At 38.4% G+C, this 23590-nt stretch overlaps 1 protein-coding gene across 15 annotated transcripts in view; it reads right to left on the bottom strand.

The window, feature by feature from the left end:
- ANKHD1 (ankyrin repeat and KH domain containing 1) overlaps positions 1–23590 on the bottom strand; it is a 136552-nt gene that overhangs the window by 99141 nt on the left and 13821 nt on the right. For all 15 annotated transcript variants that reach the window (XM_008014673.3, XM_008014672.3, XM_008014681.3 and 12 more), the window contains exons 2-4: positions 4163–4316; positions 1797–1953; positions 135–282 (exon numbers count right to left, since the gene is read on the bottom strand). In XM_008014673.3, the coding sequence (XP_008012864.1) occupies positions 135–282; positions 1797–1953; positions 4163–4316 (459 nt within the window). The remainder of the gene's footprint in view (positions 1–134; positions 283–1796; positions 1954–4162; positions 4317–23590) is intronic.

Consider the following 23590-nt stretch of genomic DNA (forward strand, 5'->3'; position numbering starts at 1 on the left):
TACCAAAAAGGGAAGGGGGATGGGGGAAGAGAAGACTCTGGCCTCTAATTATAATCTATCTTATAAGTGACAAAAATAAATAAAACATCAAAACCCTTCCACAATTTTAATCACTAAAGATTATTTCTGCTTACTTGTGCTAATTCATAATACCCTGCTGAACAAGCCAAACACAGCAGGCTTTCTCCTTCTTCTGTATGTTCATTTACACTTCTGCCTTCATCTAGCAATTTACGAACAGCATTAACATCCCCATCTGAACAAGCTTCTGCTAGACTGCGACTGGAAACAAAACCATTCAACAATTAACTGAAACAAAAAGACTCAGGGGTCCTATGATAAATTATATTAAATATAAATAATCACACAAAGAAAAATGTTAATACAGTAAGAAAAAAATTATATGAACATATTACTTGCTGAGCATCTTGTTTGGAACTTCAATTATTCATGTTTATCAACCAAGCCAGAAAGCCAGTGAGTGAATTTGAAATCAGCTGTCATTTTTATCTTTTAAAATCTCCTAACATATTATAACAAATTTTAAATAAAGTTTTTTAAAGCATTAGACCAAGCATGTCCAACCCATGGCCCAGGACAGCTTTGAAAGCAACCCAACACAAATTTGTAAACTTTCTTTAAATATTATGAAATTTTTTTTGCAATTTTTTTTTCTTTTCGCTCATCAGCTATCATTAGTATTTGTATTTTGTTTTGTTTTGTTTTTGAGACAGAGTCTCACTCTGTTGACCAGGCTAGAATGCAGTGGCACAATCTTGGCTCACTGCAACCTCCACCTCCCAGGTTCAAGTGATTCTTGTGTCTTAGCCTCTCAAGTAGCTGGGATTACAGATGTGTGCCACCATTCCTGGCTAATTTTTGTATTTTTAGGAGAGATGAGTTTTCACCATGTTGTCCAGGCTGGTTTTGAACTCCTGGCTTCAAGTGATTCACCCACCTTAGCCTCCCACCTTAGCCTCCCAAAGTGCCTGGTTACAGACATGAGCCACCAAGCCCAGCTTCTAGTAGTTGTATTTTATGTGTGGCCCAAGACAATTCTTCTTCTTCCAATGTAGCCCAGGGAACCCAAAATTTGGACACCCCTGTATTAGATGCACAAGTTTTTAAACTCTACTTATATAACGATTCCCAAAGATATTTTGGGATATAATCCTATGGCTGAAATTTTTACTTAGTAACAGTGAAGGCGAAAACCTAAGAAAACTATTTTACCACAGAATGACTAACTAGACCACTGAGTCTCAAACTTTAATGTGTACGAGTTACTCCTATTTCTTGTTAAAATGCAGATTCTGATTCAGTAGACATGGAGTAGGGTCTGGGATTCTGCATTTCTCACAAGCTCTGAGGTGATGCTGATACTGCTAGGCCATGGACCATATTTGAGTAGCAAGCAACTAGACTACTGCATTAGTAACTCGTTTCATGTATTAGTACTCAAGCAATCAGTTTAGAGTTTACTATAATAACTTTTAGAATAAGTAACTTCCTTATAACTGGAAAACAGATCTTATTCAGTTTGGATTTCTCATAGATTCTAGTGTAATACATTCCACAAGAATGCTCAATGAATAAGAGCTGAATGAAGAAACAAAAATATCCATTTTTATAGCTACATAATACATATACATTTATATATCCACTTAAAATGTAATATCCATCCAGCTAAATAAAGTTTATAAGTTCCACCAAAAGATATATTCAACCAAAATTAGCTACTTTCCCAAAATCTACTCAAGAAAATGTCTAATTCCCAAAAGTCATTAAACACATACGTGTCCACTTGTCCTGCATTGTGGCTGTTTTCTGCTTTCATCCGTGTCAGCGCAGCAGCAGCTTCATCCAGTGCACAACTAACTGAGGATGTCAGTCTCCGGAGTACTTCAGGATCTGCAAAAGCTTTACCATCAGCAGTTGACAATTTTCCAATTCCTTCAGTGTGCATCAATCAATCAGGTAGTGCAGGACAAAAAAAAAAAAGTATAAAAGTGCAAATTGTAATTATATTTCTAAACACTATTATCTAGGAAAAAGAAATGGTATAGAATCCATAGGTTAGGGTGATAGAAGATAAGGTTCATCATTTCAATTCTGCCACTAATGTCAAAAGGCCATGGCATAACCACCTATGTTTTAGTCTTTCTACCTTTACAATGCACATATTAATTTGTCCTCTACCTAATCCATATGTAACTTCACATGATGCTAACTGTATCAAATAAATGAGATTTCTCTCAAAATACACAGGCACACCATAAGATCTCTACTACAGGATATCTGATTGTACTATTTTCAGTAGTATCTTCAGAGGGGGGATAGTCTCTAATATTATAACAAACAATTCAATTGTTTCTTCCTTTGGTCACAACCATCTTCCGGGGCCACATTTTAAATTAAATTCATTCTTACAAATAAAATTAAAATTAAAAAATTATATACACAACACTCAATGAATTTATATCACCATTTATAAAGGGCTACCACACAATTTACTAATAATATAAAATGAATGCAAACTAAAATGTGAGGTATTTTTCATTTATGAAACTGACAAAACAATGTCTGAGGTGTGAGGCCCTCTCAAAAACTGTTGATTTTTGAGTGAATAAAGAAATAAATACAGGCACAAACCTGAGGGACTAATTTAATAATGGTTGTCAAATTTTTATTTTACTTATTTATTTTTTGAGACGGAGTCTTGCTCTGTCACCCAGACTGAAGTGCAGTGACACGATCCCGGCTCACTGCAACCTCCGCCTCCTGGGTTCAAGCGATTCTCCTGCCTCAGTCTCTCGAGTAGCTGGGATTACAGGTGTGTGCTCCCACAGCCAGTTAATTTTTGTTTTTTTTAAGTAAAGACGAGGTTTCACCATGTTGGCCAGGCTGGTCTCAAACTCCTGACCTCAAGTGACCCGCCTGCCTCAGCCTCCCAAAGTGCTGGGATTACAGGCATGAGCCATGGCGCCCAGTCAGCTGCCAAAATTTTAAATGCAAATATATTCTTACCCATTGATAACACTTTCTAAAATTCTGTCCTAAAGAGATACTTGCACAAATAAGAAACGTTACTGATATATAAGGCTATAAACTATAGCATTATTTGTGATATTAAAAAACTGGATATAAGCTAAAATTGGTAAAATTAATTATGATTCATCCAAGCAACAGAATATTATGGTACCCTTCAATAAAAAGAGAAAGATCAATATAAACTGTCATGGAAGGATGCCCACAATAAATCATATGGGGAAAAAAAGTTGTATTTTGTGTATTATGATCCTACTTCATTTTTAACAATCATACATATTCAAACATATACATGTATTTATATCACCACAAGGAGAAAAGTCTAGAAGTATATGTAAACCTTGACAGAAAATGGGAAGGTTTTTTTATCTACTTAATATATTTCATATCACTTTAGCTGTTTTATAATGTGTATTACATATAAAAAAATTAGCTATTTAAAATCAAGTTAAACATAAAGTGAATACACAAGTAATCAATATGCAGCACCCTAAATCAGTACAGATAAAGAAGTCATAAATGATTAACTAAATTTATCTCCCACATTTTTATTTTATAATGGCTAACAGGTTAAGTTTTCTTTGATAACTAGCCGATTTTCTTTTTTTTCTTTTTTTTTTTCCAAACAGAGTCTCGCTCTGTTGCCCAGGATGGAGTGCAATGGAGTGATCTCAGCTCACTGCAACCTCCACCTCCAGGGTTCAAGCAATTCTCCTGCTTCAGTTGCCCGAGTAGCTGGGACTACAGGCGCACACCAACACACCTGGCTAATTTTTTTCTATTTTAGTAGAGACAGGGTTTCACCATGTTCCCCAGGTTGGTCTCAAACTCCTGAGGCTCAGGCAATCCGCCTGCCTCGGCCTCCCAAAGTGCTGGGATTACAGGCATGAGCCACTGCGCCAGGATGCTGATTATCTTAATACCTTAAAAATATAAGAGTTGAGCCCAGAAATACAAAATGTGAACATTTTCTTCGAGAGATAAAAAGAAAAATAAATTTTAGAGATTTTAAATTTTGTATAATGTCATAGAATTTTGGGGTAATCCCACGTAACTCTGTAAAGAGATCTAGACTTTTAAAGAGATGAAAAAGATAAAACAAAAAATAAAGTACCTGCTGCCTCTAGCAATGCTTCTAGTCGTGCCTGTGTCTCTGGATCCACAGTGCGTAAGTCTGCTCCTTCTGCAGTACTTGATAAGAATATCTCTGATGTTGTTTTAAGCACTGGGTTATCCAGATCTTCTTGGTCCAAAATAAATGATTCAACCTATTAATGAAATAAAGATGCAATATCCATGAAACTGATATCAATATGATTAGAATAACTACAATTTAAGGTAATATGACTTCTTAATTAGAACTTAAATATAAGCAGAAAAATTATTATAAAAACAAGGGAGTATGGGAATGGACTTCGAAGGACATTGTGACTGTTTACCTTCAGACATGACTACAGGTATAACACACATACACTAAAGTTTCCTCAAGAGCATTGTATCTTCTGTGACTAATACAGAGCATGAAAAGCAATATTAAGGTCAGTCACAGTGGCCCACGCCTGTGATCCTAGCACTTTGGGAGGGCCAGATGGGCAGATCGCTTGAGCGCAGGAGTTTGAGACCAGCCTGGGCAACAAGGTGAAACCCCGTATCTATTAAAAAATAATAATAATAATAATAATACCAAAAAACAGCAGGGGCTGGGCACGGTGGCTCACACCTGTAATGAGGTCAAGAGTTTGAGACCATCCTGGCCAACATGGTGAAACCTCATCTATACTAAAAATACAAAAATTAGCCGGGCGTGGTGGGGGATGCCTGTAATCCCAGCTACTCAGGAGGCTGAGGCAGAAGAATTGCTTGAACCCAGGAGAAGATGCAGGTTGCTGTGAGCCGAGATCATGCCATTGCACTCCAGACTGGGTAATCGAGCAAAAACTTCATCTCAAAAAATAAAAATAAAAGCATTTACTTTTTATTGAAACAAGTACACGAACGTAATCCTGAGAAAATCTATATAGACTAGATAGAATATAAACAACAACAACAAAAAACAACAAAAAAAAAACTTGATAGCATAGATAGGTCATTAAGAGAAAAGTTTTCCTCTTTTCTAAATAATTTATTCAATTCTGACTCTGAAATAAGGGAAAACAAAAACTAACCCACTGATACCTGGAGTCCTTAGACAGGAACACTCCATGAGATTAAAAACTGTACTTTGTTTACAGTGCTATACTTTGGGCCTATGAATACCTGGCACATAGTATGAATTTAATACATATTTGTCGAAATGAATGAATGTATGAGCAAAAATCAACTTACAAAAATAAACATGTAACGCTCCAATTTCAAATAAAATTAATTCAAAATGAATTTTCTTAAATAAAATTAATATACAATCCTTCTGGGAAGCAATTTGGAAATGTGTATCAAATACCTTTAAAAACTCACTAAAAAATTATCTGAAAGCCAGACGAAAATTAAAGTGCAAGGATGTTCACTGCAGCATTAACTGAAATTCCAAAAATGAGGAAAAACTATAATATAGAATTTGGTAAATACATGTTATACATTTACATGATGGACTACTATGCAGTCATTAAAAACAACGTTTTTGTGACCACTGGTTCAGCTGTGAGAAGAAATAAAAAATTTAAAAAAAATGTTTTTGAAGCATATTTAATGGCATATGAGAGTATTAATAAAATTAAGTAAAATGCACAAGATTCAAAATAGTATGATTCTTATTTTGCTAAATGTATATATGTGTATATATGTAAATATGAACATGAGTACTCATGAAAAATATGTAATATGTATATTATTTACATATTATATGTAATGTATATAATATACATCTATACATATAACATGTATGGCATATATAATTTGTATAATATATACACTACATATATATTACTATAATATGTAAATATGTATAGCCAGGGAAAGTTAACATATTTGTAGATGGAGAAAAACATCAGGAACAGAAAGATTAAGTACTTCTTCAAAGTCACACAGCTAACAAATAAAAAAAGTAAGGTTTCAAACTCAGGCCACATACCTACAGAGTCCATGCTTTTAACCACTAGGATATCACACATTTATAAACAAAGGATCACAGTATCTGAACTACATTATTTGGCATATCTGGCTAGTTGGTCATCAATTTTCACAATGGACACCAAATAAATATAGCCTAATAAAGACAGTAAAGTTAAAATAATTTAGATTTATTTTATTATCTAATGATGTACTATAATTTTACAAAATGAATCTTTAACTTCAGACCTAAAAACATTGAGCTGTACTGTAACACAGCTTCTTTAACATGTAACTACAGACAAAGATGCCAGATCCAATAGATAAATGCAGGCAACCAGTTGTCAAATGACCTTGAAAGGCAACTGCTCATACAACAGCTTAATGCAAGGCCAAGAAATTAGGAGATATTTGTAGATATACATACCTGCCAGTTGGGAGGACAGGTAAAAACATCATTCCAGTGGAAAAATTATAAAATTATTTAAAATGGTATTCAGATATTAATATTCCAATTTTATAAATATTATATGTCTCCTGTAACATTTTAAAAAGCCAAGTTAAGGATTTCCAGTAGTCTCTCATTCATTTATCCAATATATACTAAAGGTCCATTTTAGATATATATATCTCTCTCACTATGATAATACAAAAATGTAGTAGAAGAAATAAGAAAGACTCCAACAACTATTACAAAAGGCCTCAAAGAGAAAGAAATGATACAACTATATGCACTAATGAGGGAGAAATCACTTCCAGCCCTAGTAACCTGTGAAGACTTTGCACAAGAAGCAGCATTTGAATTAGGCTTTGAAGGATGCACAGAATTTCAATAGGTAGTTAGACATAGGGGTAGAGGTGGGCAAAGAGGAAGTATATATCAGATAGAGGCAGAAAATGAAATAAAAAATAGGCTTGGAGGCCAGGTGTGGTGGCTCACACCTGTAATTCCACACTTTGGAAAGCCAAGGCGGACAGATCACTTGAGGCCAGGAGTTTGAGACTAGCCTGGCCAACATGGCGAAACCTTGTCTGTACTAAAAGTACAAAATTAGCTGGGTGTGGTGGCACATGATTGTAATCAGCTATATGGGAGGCTAAGGCACAAGAATCGCTTGAACCCAGGAGGCAGAGGTTGCAGTGAGCTGAGATTGTGGCACTGTACTCGTATTTTTGGGGGGAGGAGGGGGTGGGGCTTGGAGATGAATGGTCCACTAAAAAAATGTAAGGTACGAGCCCAGCACAGTGGCTCATGTCTATAAACCCAGCACTTTGGGAAGCCAGGGTGGCGGGATCATTTGAGGCCAGGAGTTTAAGACCAGCTTGGGAACCTAGTGAGACCTTGTCTCTACAAAAAAAATTTTAAATTAACCTAGCATCGTGGCAGAAAACTGTAGTCCCAGCTACTCATGAGGCTGAGGTGGATCACTTGAGCCCAGAAGTTCAAAGTTACACTGAGCTATGATTGTACCACTGCATTCCCCGTGGATGATAGAGCAAGACACTGTCTCTAAAAAAAAAAAAAAAAAAGAAATTAATATAAGGTCTTTCTGCATTGCTGGTGGAAACAGTGGTGCAGCCACCGTGGAAACAGTTTGATAGTTCTTCAAAAGTTAAACATAGAATTACCATATGACCCAATAATTCTACTTCTTAGGTATACACCTAGGAGAATTAAAAATATACATGTTCATACAAAAACTCAAACACAAATGTTCATAGTTGCGTTCTTTATAACAGCCAAAAAGTAGAAACAACCCAAATATCCATCAGTAGATGAACAAAATGTGATATATATCCATGCAATTGAATATTACGCAGCCATCAGAAAGAACAAGTACATGATATAGATGAACCTTGAAAACATTATGTTTAGTGAAAGAAGGGAGACACAAAAGGTCCCAGTATATGATCCCCTTTATATAAATGTCCAGCATAGGCAAATCCATAGAGAAAGACAATAATAGGTTGCCTGGGGAGAGGAGAAGGGAAGAATAGGAGCGACCATAAATGAGTCTGAAGTTTCTTTTTGGATTGATGAAAATGTTCTGGCATTAGATAGTAGTGATTGCTACACAACCTTGTAAATATACTAAAAATCACTGAAATGTAGACTTTAAAATGCTGTAGCTTATGGCATATGAATTATATCTCAATTTTTAAAAGATATAAGGTACCTAGAATACAACTATGGCATTAGGCTAGAAAGAACAACTGGGAATAGATTTGAGTAGACCATATAAAAGGTGACAGATTGTTCATTGCCTGCCTGATTACCACCATCAGAGAGAGAAAGAACCAGTAGCAATGACTTCTTGGGTGACAATAATGTTAGTATCACATAAATAAGATGGCACATTCCTAAGTGCTTGGGAAGAATCAATTTCAGAAGAAAAACACAAAATGGTGATGTGTCCCTTGCTTCAGAGGCTTATAACTTCTCTGAAAATATAATGCATAAGACAATTTACTGAGTTAATTCTATGTCTTACAGTGGATGTAAACTCAAGTTTCAATTAGGCAATAAGACATAATAGAGAGAACATTACACTGGAGATCAAGAGAATTAGGTTCAAGTGCCAGTTCTATCAGGCATTGTGTGTAAATTCAGACATAATACTCAACCTTTCTGACATTCCATTTCTTCCTCAATAAACAAAGATGCTATCTGTCCCACCTACCTTACAGTGCTATTGAAATCCTGAAATGAGGTAATGAAGGTAAAAGCATTTTGAAACAATAAACCACCATACAAATATAATTTTTAGAACATGATTCTGTGTAATTACAATTCTTTTGTCCTGTCCCTCACCACAGTGTCTATTTTCTCTACCTTTTCAAAGTGGAAGAATCATACTGAGAATCTAATATGATGCATTTTATCAGCACCCACTTGAACTTCTGAGTGTGGTTTTAGGCATTTTACATCTAAGATCTGACCCATATGATAAAATTTTAAATAGCCACAATACTTGTGGGAAAAAAACCCAGAATGAGTTATAGTTAATACAAAATCATACAGATAAATGATATGAATACATTTGTGTCAATCAGATTTCCCAAAAAGCACTACTGTTTCCTTTGTCCCACCCTCTTTTTAACTTTAAAAATGTCTGTCTCAATATGGAATCAATAAAAGGACAAAATATCCCATTATGCTTATTATTTTGGAAATATCTGAGAGATTACTTTTGGCAGTTCACAAATATCTTACCTAATAAATCTGCTGAAACATACTCTTACAATTCAGACTGTATTCGCATTACTTCAAAATATAGCTGGCTGGGTGCACGTGGCCCATGCCTGTAATCCCCACACTTTGGGAGACGGAGGGAGGAGGACTGCTTGAGCCCAGGAGTTCAAGACCAGCCTGGGCGACATAGTGAGCCTTTGTCTCTATGAAAAATAATTTTTAAAAATTAGCCAGGCATGGTGGCCGTGTGCCTGTGGTTCCAGCTACTCAGGAAACTGAGGTGGGAGGATCGCCTGAGCCCAGGAGGTTGAGGCTGCTATATGCCATGATCATGCCATTCCACTTCAACCCGGGCCCTGGGTGACAGAATGAGACTCTGTCAAAAAAAAAAAAAAAAAAAAATGGAAACCATTTATAGCTACATGGAGATATATTAAATATGACAAATTCTGTATACATTCTGTATACTTAATACAAAAGGCTTGGTGATAGAGTACAGAAACCATGTCTATATATAACAGATAAGCATAAAATAATAGTATGTCTAATGAAATTAGTCTTCATCAAGCAAATGAATATAAAAGCCTTATATTTTCTTATATATAGCTAAAACATTACAGCAATGTTTTTATTGCCTAATAATACTGTTACATAGCTCATCTCTAATCAGTAGCTACATTCAGCAGCAAAGAAATACATCCACTTATAGCAGTATTATTTTTTGCCAAAGGCAAGTTCTAAACACCGAAGAATCTTTTTTCCTACCTCTGTGACTAGATACAAGAATAAAGGGTGGAGGAAAAAGAATGATAAAGGAATATGGTCCATCAAAAACTACCTGTTTTTCCCTTATATCTCCTGAAATACTAAAGGCAAAAACCTTTGTCTTCCTTCTCAAAAGGTTATTTTTCCTTCTCGCCTTAAAATAAAATAAAATATAACAAGGAGTGTGGGAGTGTGGTTTTTAGCTTCAACTAAAACAAACAAAAGGGAGGGGTAGGGAGAAGGGGAAGAAGCATTGTGTCCCATTTTTATTCCATTTTGACATTTCAGAAATGAACCCCTGGATGCAACAGTTACTAAGGGAGATTACCACAGACTCAGCTATTATCACCTAAAAGAACAGTCAGTCACTCTGGCCAAAGTCTAGTTTGAAAAATCATTTATTAATCCAGCTACGATTTCACCAAAACTCACTTCCACTTTAAAACAATTTCTATGTAGCACTATAATTAAAACTTCCAACGGGCGGATCACAAGGTCAGGAGATCGAGACCATCCTGGCTAACATGGTGAAACCCCGTCTCTACTAAAAAATACAAAAAACTAGCCGGGCGTGGTGGCGGCGCCTGTAGTCCCAGCTACTTGGGAGGCTGAGGCAGGAGAATGGCGTAAACCCGGGAGGCGGAGCTTGCAGTGAGCTGAGATCCCGCCACTGCACTCCACCCTGGGCGACAGAGCCAGACTCCGTCTCAAAAAAAAAAAAAAAAAAAAAAAAAAACTTCCAATAATAGTAATATGCTTTAAGTCTTATACTATAATAATAAAATAATAAAATCTCATATTACATTGGTCAATAACTGTTAACTTCTCTCAGACTGTATTTCTAGAAATAGTAATTGCTAGCTAACAGAGAAAATAAGTTATTAATAGTAAAAAATAATATTCTATCATAAAACATGTACATTACATATATTTGTTTATGTATTCTCCAGTCCTGTGGTCATACAATGCAGGGAACAAAAAAAGAATACCAGCCAAGCTCTTAAATATAAATGAAAAATACATTGTTTTCCACAGAGCCTTTGGAATTGGATTATGAAATTTTTACTTTTAACATGTTAAAAAAATTTATATTTTGAGTTAGAGAGTCAAATATTAGTAGCCACAATTTCATTTCTGGTATCCTTTAAGAATATTCTAGGCCAGGCCGGGCGCGGTGGCTCACGCCTGTAATCCCAGCCCTTTGGGAGGCCAAGGCGGGCAGATCACAAGGTCAGGAAATCGAGACCAGCCTGGCCAATATAGTGAAACCCCGTCTCTACCAAAAATACAAAAATTAGCCAGGGGTGGTGGTGTGCGCCTGTAGTTCCAGCTACTAGGGGGCCTGAGGCAGGAGGATCGTTTGAGCCTAGGAGGCAGAAGTTGCAGTGAGCCAAGATCATGCCACCGCACTCCAGCCTGGGCGTCAGAGAGAGACTCTGTCTCAAAAAAAAGAAGCTCCCTTAAGAAATTCAGATTTGATCATTTAAAATGGGAAGGTATTTTAAACATCCAAAATATACATTTTTAAAACATGTACTCGCTAGTCCTCTTTTTCTCATGTATATCTGAATAGGCCAACATGTCTTATCCTTCCCCGACCCAATGTGAGCCCTCCACTTTAAGTCAGGATCAGCACCATTTTGGAATGCTATTGTTGATCTCTACTCAGAACAGCAAAAAGGATGGGCCATTGTTCCAACAGGTAATTACTGAAGGACATAACAATTCCTTTTTGCAAAACACACAGTATTCCAAAATTCCAGCAGTAGCAACCACCATAACCATCCCAAGATTCACTCAAAGGAAGAAATACTGTTGTAATTTAGCACCAAATAATGACAAACTTAGGAGTGAGATTTGTTGTTACAAAAAGGCCTAATATGCTCAGCAACAATATCTTGAAATACTGGAATAAAAAGGCTATATTCATTAACATAAAAGCTTCTCAAGATTCTTTCTACAATGAAAACTTTATTTCCACCCAATCTCAGACTCACAATCCCCCTTTCTCAAAAAACAAAAAGAGGCCTGGGGTGGTGGCTCATGCCTGTAATCCCAGCACTTAACGAGGCTAAGGTGGGCAAACTGCTTGAGCCCAGGAGTCAGAAACCAGCCTGGGCAACAGGATGAAACCCTGTCTATACAAAAGAAACAAAAATTAGCCGGGCATGATGGCGGGTGCCTGTAGTCCCAGCTACTTCGGAGGCTGAGGAGGCAAGATCATTTGAGCTGGAGAAGGTGGAGGCTGCATGAACCATGATCATACCACTGCACTCCAGCCTGTACAAAAGTGCAAGACCCTGTCTTAATAAAAAATAATAAAAAACAGAAATCATATCTTGGGTTTTCCGAAATTGGTTAGCTTCACATAGCACAGGAAAGAACCATCATGCTTTTCCTAAATATAAGTTAAAGCTGAAAAAAATTATCCCCACTTTGCTCGAACACAAAAACTTCATTTTTAAACTATAGCTTTAACACAGAATCTATTATCTTTTGAAATTTTTTTTTTTTGAGACGGAGTCTCGCTCTGTCACCCAGGCTGGAGTGCAGTGGCCTGATCTCAGCTCACTGCAGGCTCCGCCTCCCGGGTTCATGCCATTCTCCTCCCTCAGCCTCCAGAGTAGCTGGGACTACAGGCACCCGCCATCATGCCCGGCTAATATTTTTTGTATTTTTAGTAGAGACAGGGTTTCACCATGTTAGCCAGGATGGTGTCGATCTCCTGACCTTGTGATCCACCCGCCTCGGCCTCCCAAAGTGCTGGGATTACAGGCGTGAGCCACCGCGCCCGGCATCTTTTGAAATCTCTAACTGAAAACAGGAGAAGGAAAACTCTTTTTAAAAATCTACTATTAAGTGCCTTTAAAAACATAATAGGCTACTATTAATAAAATGTCTCATATGTATCAGCCTTTTCCATATATTATTTTATTCAACCAATTTAACTACTTAATGTTAAGTGACTTGCCCAAGATCACATAACCATGTGAGGATCTGAAGCTATGTGTTTCAGACAACAAAGCTTCCACCCTTTTCACTACACCAAAGTGGATGAAGTGAATCTTCTAAACAACAGAGTATAACTAAAACAAATACTAACCAGTGTAGTGAACAGAAAATCTACAGCTGTCCTAACAATCATATTGTCAGAAAATAACTTTGGAATTTAAATTAAATGTAACAGATTATCAAGCCCACTAACTCTAATGCCAGTTCAATCATGTCACTCCTTTGGCCAAAATCCTTCCCATTTCTAAGGTAAAGGATCCAAATTTCTTTGTATGGCATATATAGTTATTTAGGATTTGGCTTTGACTATCTTTCCAACTATATCTTTGTTGTATTCTATTTGCTTTTTATATTTTAGTCATACCAAATTGCTGTACTTCTTTGAACATATAATCTCTACAAAAAATAAAATTAAAAATAGCCAGACATACTAGCATGCACCAGTGGTAGTCAGAGCTACTTGGGGGGCTGGGGCGGGAAGATGACTTGAATCCAGGAGTTCAAGGCTACAGTGAACCACGATCAAGACTCTGCATTCCAGCCTGGATGACAGAACAAGATCTTGTCTTGTCTAGATGAGTGTGTGTGTGTATATATAGAGGTGTGTGTGATACATCTCTCTCTATATATATATTACATATATATATAAATATAGTAGCTATTATTATTATTCTTGATGCCAAAGCAGTGGAAGTATATATACCAGGGTATATAAGAGCTTGATATGTTCAAAGAATTACAGCAATTTGGTATGGCTAAAATAGAAAAAGCAAATAGAGTATAAGGATATAGTTGGAAAGATAGACAATGCCAAATCCTAAATAACTATGTCTGCCATACCAAGGAATTTGGATCCTTTATCTAAGAAATGGGAAGGGTTTTGGCCAAAAGAGTGACAGAATGACAAGACAGCAAGGGAGAGAGAGCTAATGAAAGAGGCGGCCAAATGTGTTTTATAATAAAGCCACTCAGGATAGTTAACCAGTTAACCAGTTCCCGTGAGAAACCCTGATGACTCAATCACCTCTTATTAGGCCCAACCTCCTAACACTGTTGCACTAGGAACCAAGTTTCTAACACATGAACTTTCGGGGACACATTCATCATAGTGGACTGCAAGGGGAAATTATGAGTTCAGAGTTCAGTTTTAGAATTAATGAGCCTGAGATGTTTATGCAATATACATAGAGTAGGTATTAATAGTTGGAAGGTCTCTTAAATGAAACATAATAGAAGTGAAAGGGAAGCCACATGGATATCTAAGAGGAGAATGCACCCGACAGAGAGAACTAGAAGTGCCAAAGGCCCTGAAGCATGACAGGCTTGGTGAGTTTACAGAACATAATAAGGAGCAGTTGTGGTTTTGCTCAAAAAATTGCACAAGACAATCTTATGCTGATGGACTATGCATCCTTCCATTTTAAATTACTGCCCCTTTAAACCTGCCACTTAGAGCCTATCAATCTCCTGAAGCAAGACACTCAAATATCAGTCTTTAGAGTGATCATCCAACTAACACAGGGCAATGATCCACACATTGAATTTGGTATCTTGGACTGTCACAGAACCATGAGAAAATTAAATGAGGTGATGCAATTAAAGTGCACAATGCCTAGAACACTCAAATACAATTTATTAATATCTAAAAGGAGTTTAGAAGGACAAATATAATTTGAATAAATAGGCTAGGCATGGTGGCTCATGCCTGTAATCCCAGCAGTTTGGAAGGCCAAGGCAGGAGAACCACTTAAGGCCAGGAGTTCCAAACCATCCTAGATATCAAGACCTCACCTCTACAAAAAAAAATTTTTTAATTAGCTGAGTGTGGCAGCGGATGCCTGTAGTCCTAGCTGCAGGGATAGGGTATGGAAGGGGAGGTTTCAGGTGGGAGAACTGCTTGAACCCAGGAAGTAGAGTTTGCAGTGAGCCATGATCGCACCACTGCACTCCAGCCTGGGTGAAAGAGCGAGACCCTGTCTCAAAAAATAAACAATAATTTATCTTCTTTTTTCATTATCAGGAATATTAATATTTCTGAAAAGACTAATGTCTTTTTTTTCCCCCTCAAGACGGAGTCTCGCTCCGTCACTCAGGCTGGAGTGCAATGGCGCGATCTTGGCTCACTGCAACCTCTACCTCCCAGGTTCAAGTGATTCTCCTGCCTCAGCCTCCTGAGTAGCTGGGATTACAGATGCGCACCACCATGCCTGGCTAATTTTTTTTAGTAGAGACGGGGTTTCACCATGTTGGTCAGGCTGGTCTCAAACTCCTGACCTCATGATCCGCCCAGAACATAAAGTGCCTCGGCCCCCCAAAGTGCTAGAAGACTGATGTCTTCAAGGACTGGGAACACATTTTTTCATCTTTATAGTCCAAAGCCTAGCACAAAGCTTAACAAATAGTAGGCTCTAAATAAATAATCGAGAATAAATAAGTCCACTCTAGGCAGGGAGCAGTGACTGACGCCTGTAATCCCAGCACCTTGGGAGGCAGAGGCGGCAGATCACCTCAGGTCAGGAGTTCGAGACCAGCCTGCCCAACATGGTGAAACCCCATCTCTGCTAAAAAAATACAAAAAATTAGCCAGGCATGGTGGTGGGCACCTGTAATCCCAGCTACTCAAGAGGGTGAGGTAGGAGAATTACTTGAACCCAGGAGGCGGAGGTTGCAATGAGCCAAGATCGTGCCACTGCACTCCAGCCTGGGCGACAAGAGTAAAACTCCATCTCAATCAGTCAATCCACTCTAAAATACCAACCAGAATTCTTAAACTACTAAGGACTCTAACCTTTAAAGGACATAATTCTGTTATGCAAAATGTGAGTTCATGAAGAAGTCCTACCCCAAATTAACCAAGATTTTCTTCTGTAGAGAATGAGTGAATAATTTCAACAGATCAGCAACAAGGAGATAATATAAAATAGTACTTATGATACTATATCATCATATAATCCTAAATTCTGTTGAGGGGTTGGTAATAGGTCAAATCCATGATTTTAAGTATAGCCTCAAATAATGGTATCTTCAAACTAAAAGAAAATAAACTTTTCATTGCTAATCTGTCAGTCAAGTGCCAAGTAAAATAGGTACCAAAATATAGTACAGACTCTTATTGTTCATTGAGTTGAAATAATTAGTAACCTAACAAAACTAGAAGCATTAGAGAAAGTGATAAGACTGTGACAATACTGGCTTGGGAGTCAAATTGTATGTTACTTAAACATTGAATGTATACCTCCTTAAGAAGGTGTTACAAGATGCAAAAACTCGGCCAGGACCGATGGCTCACACCTGTAATTCCAACACTTTGGGAGGCCAAGGTGGGTGGATCACTTGAGGTCAGGAGCTTGAGACCAGTCTAGCTAACATGGTGAAACCTCATCTCTACTAAAAATACAAAAATTAGCTGGGCATGGTGGCCGGCCCCTGTAATCCCAGCTACCCAGGAGGCTAAGGCAGGATAATCGCTTGAACCCAGGAGGCAGAGGTTGCAGTGAGCCGAGACCACGCCACTGCACTCCAGCCTGGGCGAAAAGAGCGATACTCTGTCTCAAAAAAAAAAAAAAAAAAAAAAAAAGTAAAAACTCTAATTACCATGTTTTATAGTTTATTCCAATTATCCATTTGTTTATTGCCCTAGAAAAAGAAATTCTGTCCATATTCTTCTTGGAGACTAGTCTACTCAGAAGACAACTACCCAAACCAACCATCTCCTTCCTCTTTGGTCTTATCTCTTCTCAAACGTATACTCAGGCTTTGTGAAAGAGGGGATGTACGGGGTAAAAAAAGAAAAACAAACACTGATACTACAACTTGCTCTCCTAGCAGTCTGGCAAAACACAGGTTTAAATTACATTAATTTCTCCCCACCTATAGCATATAGAGAGGTACAGAAATTTCAAGAGATAGAATGTTATGGAAGCGGGGAGGAGAGGGCTGAATCATTTGTTTATTACCACAAATTCTGCATCATATTATTAAACACCTCCTACTACCTCTCCTAAAGACCACATCAAGAGAAAAAGAATATAACCAGTAACCCAGAATAAACAAAACAACCATGAAAAATAACAAAGTCGGCCAGGCGCAGTGGCTCAAGCCTGTAATCCCAGCACTTTGGGAGACCGAAACAGGTGGATCACGAGGTCAGGAGATCGAGACCATCCTGGCTAACACGGTGAAACCCCGTCTCTACTAAAAAATACAAAAAACTAGCCGGGCGAGGCGGCGGGCGCCTGTAGTCCCAGCTACTCGGGAGGCTGAGGCAGGAGAATGGCGTGAACCCGGGAGGCGGAGCTTGCAGTGAGCCAAGATCTGGCCACTGCACTCCAGCCTGGGTGACAGAGCAAGACTCCGTCTCAAAAAAAAAAAAAAAAAGAAAAATAACAAAGTCAGAAGACTTACACTTTCTCATTTCAAAATGTACTGCAAAAAGCTATAGTAATCAAGACAGTGTGGAACTGGCATAGGGAGACATATAGATCAATGAATAGAATAGACAGTCCAGAAATAAACCCTCACATGTAGTCAACGGATTTTTGAAAAGGGTGCCAAGACAATTCAAGGGGGATAAAAATAGTCTTTTCAAAAAATTATGCTGAAAAAACTGGGTATGCACATTCAAAAAAATCAAGTTAGACCTCTACCTCACACCTTATATATAAAAATTAACTCAAATTGGATCAAAGACCTAAATGTAAGAGCTAAAACTATACAAATCTCAGAAGAAAACAGGCATAAATCATAAATCTTTGTCATCTTGGATTACACAATGGTTTTCTTAGACATGACAACAAGAGCACAAGCAAAAAGACAAATATATAAATTGGGTGTCATCAAAAATTTTAAACTTCACGTGACACAATCAAGAAAGTGAAGACAAGACTGGGTTTGGTGGCTCATGCCTGTAATCCCAGCACTTTGAGAGGCCAAGGCGGGAGGACTGCCTGAGGCCAGGAGTTTGAGACCAGCCTGGGCAAAATGGTGAGATTGTCTGTACAAACAGTAAAAAATCAGCTGGGCATGGTGGTGTGCACCTGTAGTCCGGCTACTTGGGAAGCTGAGGGAGAACTGTTTGAGGCTGAGGCTGAGGCTGCAGTGAGCCATGATGGAGCAACTACATTCCAGCCTGGGCAACAGAGGTAGATGCTGTCAAAAAAAAAAAAAAAGACAAGAGAGGAGAGAGAGAGAGAAAGAAAAAGAGAGAGAGAGAGACAGAGAGACAGAAAGAGAGACAGACAGACAGAAAGAAAAGAAAGAAAGAAAGAGAGAGGCCGGGCGCGGTGGCTCACGCCTGTAATCCCAGCACTTTGGGAGGCCGAGGCGGGCGGATCACAAGGTCAGGAGATCGAGACCATGGTGAAACCCCGTCTCTACTAAAAAATAGAAAAAAATTAGCCGGGCGCAGTGGCAGGCGCCTGTAGTCCCAGCTACTCGGGAGGCTGAGGTAGGAGAATGGTGTGAACTCGGGAGGCGGAGCTTGTAGTGAGCCGAGATTGCGCCACTGCACTCCAGCCTGGGCGACAGAGCGAGACTCAGGAAGGAAGGAAGGAAGGAAGGAAGGAGGGAGGGAGGGAGGGAGGGAGGGACGGAAGGAAGGAAGGAAGGAAGGAAGGAAGGAAGGAAGGAAGGAAGGAAGGGGAAGAAAGAAAGAGAAAGAAAAAGAAAGAAAGAAAGAGAAAGAAAGAAAGAGAGAGAGAGAAAAAGAAAAGAGAATCACTTGAAATTAGGAGTTCAAGACCTCAAGACCAGTCTGGGCAATACACTGATACTCCATCTCTACAAAAAATTAAAAATCAGCCAGGCACAGTGGCACATGCTGATAGTCCCAACTTTTCCAGAAGCTGAGGTCGGAGGATCACTTGAGCCCAGGAGTTTGAGGCTTCAGTGAGCTATGAATGGGCAACTACGTTCCAGCCTGGGTGACAGAGTGAGACTGTTTCAAAAAGAAAAAACAAAAGAAAGAAAGAAAATGAAGACAACTCACAGAATGAGAAAGAATATTTCCAAATCATAGGTCTGTTAAGGAACTAGCATCCAGAATTTTTTTCCCTAAAACAAAACAAAACAACAACAACAAAAAAAAAGAAAAGAAAAGAAAAAAGAAAAAACAAACACACAGCTATGGGGAAAAAAAAATCCCCAATCAATAGGAAAAATATTTGAATAGATATTTCTTCAAAGATATACACATGACCAACAAGCACATGAAAAGATGCTCAACATCATTAATCATTAGGGAAATGCAAATCAAAACCACAATTAGATACCACCTCACACTCACTAGAATAGCTATAATAAAAAAAAGAAAAATAACAAACGTTAGTGAAGATGAGAAGAATGGAACTCTTGTACATTGATGGTAAGAATGTTAAATAGTATCCAGAGAATTGGCAGTAGGACGGGTATGATGGCTCATGTCTATAACTCCAGCACTTTGGGAGGCCAAGGCAGGTGGATCACTAGAGGCCAGGAGTTTGAGACCAGCCTGGGCAACATGGTGAAACTCTGCCTCTACTAAAAATACAAAAATTAGCCAGGAGTATTAGCACACTCCTGTAATACCAGCTATTTGCGAGGCTGAGGCACAAGAATCACTTGAGCCCAGGAACTGGAGGCTGCAGTGAGATATGATTGCCCCACTGCACTGCAGCCTGAGTGACAGAGCAAGACTCGGTCTCAAAAACAAAACAAAAGTATTGATACATGCTACAATATTGTAGAAATCTTGAAAACAATATGTTAAGTGAAAGAAATCAGGCACAAATAACCACATATCATATGATTCTGTTTATACGAAATGCCCACATTAGGCATATACAGACAGAAAGTGGATTAGTGATTACGAGGGGCTAGGAGAAGGTGAGAAGGGGAAAAGACGGCTAAGAAGTATAGGACTTCTTTTGGGAGTGATTAAAGTGTTTTAGAATAGTTAGTTGATGGTCACACAACTTTGTGAATATATTAAAAACCAATGGGCCAGGCGTAGTGGCTCACACCAGTAATCCCAACACTTTGGGAGGCCAAGACAGGAAGATTGCTTGAGCTCAGGAATTTGAAACCAGCCTGGGCAACATGGCAAAACCCTGACTCTACAAAAAATACAAAAAACAAATTAGCCAGTGTAGTGGTGCATATCTGTAGTCCCAGCTACTGAGGAGGCTGAAGTGGATCACCTGAGCCTGGGGAGCTTGAGGCTACAGTGAACCGTGATTGTGCCACTTAACTCCAGGTTAGGTGACAGTGAGATCCTATCTCAAAAAAATAAATAAATAAAGTAAGGCCGGACCTGGTGGCTCACGCCTGTAATCCCAGTACTTTGGGAGGCTGAGGAGGGCAGATCGCCTGAGGTCGCAAGTTTGAGACTGGCCTGGCCAACATGGTGAAACTCCATCTCTACTAAAAATACAAAAAACTAACCAGGCATGGTGGCAAGGCGCCTGTAATCCCAGCTGCTCGCGGGGCTAAGGCAGGAGAATTGCTTGAACCCAGAAGGCAGAGGTTGCAGTGAGCCAAGATTGTGCCACTCCACTCCAGCCTGAACGACAGAGCAAGACTCCGTCCCAAAAAAAAAAAACAATATATGCGAAAAGTTCCTTGTACTGTTCTTGCAACTTTCCAGTAAGTTTGAAATTATATCAAAATAAAAAGTAACTGGGTTGGGTGCAGTGGTGCATGCCTGTAATCCCAGCACTTTGGGAGGCCAATGCAGGCAGACTGCTTGAGCTCAGGAGGTTTAGGACCAGCCTGGGCAACACAGCAAAGCCCATCTCTACAAAAAATACAAAAACTAGCCAGGCATGGTGGCATGCACCTATAGTCCCAGCTATACTTAAAAATTAAATTTTTGATTAAAAAGTGTTTTTAATTAAAAAAATTTTAATTAAAATAAAAGAGGGAAAAAGGTTCATGGAAGAGAACAACAACAAAAAAAAGAAATAGAGGGTATGGAGGACTATTTTAAATAACAACACAGGGGCACACCATCAGCAAAATCCTGATGGGACAAATGACATGGTTTCCTCAACATACACACTGCAAGAGAAAGGAGAGAGAGGAAGGAAGGCAAGAAGCTAAAAGTTAAAAGAAACTTGAGGGACACAGAAATCAACTGCAATATATTGACCTTATTTGGGTGTTGATTCAAACAAACTAAAAATAAACAAACATGCAAACCTAAAAAAAAAAAATTAAATTTTTAATTAAAAAAAATTTAATGTAAAAATTTAAAAATTAGTAATGAAAAAAATTTTAAATAAATAAATAATAATTTTAAAAAAGAGAATGTATCCACTACTGTCCCTTTTGGGATTTTCTCCTTTATAACTATGATAACTACAGGTTCATTTATCTAAACTTAATACCATACTGAGATAATTTTTCCAAGACTGAGCCCATATCTAATCATATAAAGGATAAAGAATATTCTTTCTAGCATTTAATCAATATACGACATATCCTGAATACTCACAAATTAGTCAATATGAGGACAAATCAGGAAAAAATAAGGATTATATTTCAAAAACATATACTCAAAGTGAACATCCCATGTTATTTTGGGTTCAATGGCTTCAGGGAGAACATCAGTTGACTGCTCTGGCAGGCTCTCCATCATAGATGCTTTTTAATATTTTGTCAAGATCAAGTCCTTTGATTTGCTAATAATTATTATAATAAAACAATTACATAAAATTTGTACTAAAAGTTTTTCTCATCCAAAGCAATCTACAGATTCAATGCAATCCCTATTGAATCTCAATGGCACTTTTTGCAGAAATTAAAAAAAAAATCCTAAAATTAATATGGGATCTCAAGAGATCCAGAATAGTCAAAATAATCTTAAAAAAGAAGAGCAGGTTAGGCATGGTGCCTCACACTTGTAATCCCAGCATTTCAGGAGGCCAAGGTGGGAGGATCACTTGAGGCCAGGAGTTTGAGATCAGCCTGAACAACATAGTAAGACCTCATCTCAACAAAAAGTAAAAATTAAAAGAACGAACGAATTTGAAAGACTAATGCTTCCTAATTCCAACTTATTACAAAGCTACAGTAATCAAAAGAGGATAGTGGCAAAGAGACAGACATATAGACCAATGGAACAGATCAGAGAGTCAAGAAAGTAAACCCACCTATATACGGTCAACTGATTTTTGACGAGGATGCCAAGACCATTCAATGGGAAAATAATGGTCTTTAACAAATGGTGCTAAAAAACCTGGATATCCACAAGCAAAAGCATGAAATTGGACCTCTACTTTATACCATAAAAAAAATTAACTTGGCAATTCCTCAAGGATCTAGAACTAGAAAAACCATTTGACCCAGCCATCCCATTACTGGGTATATACCCAAAGGATTATAAATTATGCTGCTATAAAGACACATGCACCTGTATGTTTACTGTGACACTACTCACAATAGCAAAGACTTGGAACCAACCCAAATGTCCATCAATGATAGACTGGATTAAGAAAATGTATCACATGTATGCCATGGAATACTACACAGCCATTAGAAAGGATGAGTTCATGTCCTTTGTAGGGACATGGATGAAGCTGGAAACCATCATTCTGAGCAAACTATTGCAAGAACAGAAAACGAAACACCACATGTTCTCACTCACAGGTGGGAACTGAACAATGAGAACATTTGGACACAGGGTGGGAAACATCACACACCGGGGCCTGTCGTGGGGTGGGGGGAGGGGCGAGGGATAGCATTAGGAGATATACCTAAATGACAAGTTAATGGGTGCAGCACACCAACATGGCACATGTATACATATGTAACAAACCTGCATGTTGTGCACATGTACCCTAGAACTTAAAGTATAATAAAATAAATAAAAATAAATTTTAAAAAATTAAAATGTATCAAAGGCAGCTGGGCACAGTGGCAGGCAGATCACTTGAGGCCAGGAGTTCAAGACCAGCCTGGCCAACATGGTAAACCCCCATCTACTAAAAATACAAAAATTAGCTGGGCGTGGTGGTGCGCACCTGTAATCCTAGTTACTTGGGAGGTTGAGGCAGGAGAATCACTTGAACTTGGGAGGTAGAAGTTACAGTGAGCCGAGATTGTGCCACTGCACTCTAGCCTAGGCGACAGAGCAAGACTCCATCTCAAAACAAACAAACAAACAAACAAAAAAGGTATCAAAGGCGTACATGTATAAAAGCTTAGACTATAAAACTCTTATTTTCTCTTGAGACGAAGTCTCGCTCTGTCACCCAGGCTGGAGTGCAGTGGTGAGATCTCAGTTCACTGCAACCTGTGCCTCCCAGATTCAAGCAATTCTCCTGCCTCAGCCTCCTGAGTAGCTGGGATTACAGGTAGGCGTCACCATGCCCGGCTAATTTTTGTTATTTTTTAGTAGAGACGGGGTTTTACCATGTTGGTCAGGCTGGTCTCAAACTCCTGACCTTGTGATCCACCTGCCTCAGCCTCCCAAAGTGCTGGAATTACAGGCATGAGCTACCACACCTTAAAATCTTCATGACATTGATATGGCAATAATTTCATGACACC

This window comes from Chlorocebus sabaeus, chromosome 23 (genome assembly GCF_047675955.1).
Source record: "Chlorocebus sabaeus isolate Y175 chromosome 23, mChlSab1.0.hap1, whole genome shotgun sequence".
Taxonomy (NCBI): Eukaryota; Metazoa; Chordata; class Mammalia; order Primates; family Cercopithecidae; genus Chlorocebus; species Chlorocebus sabaeus.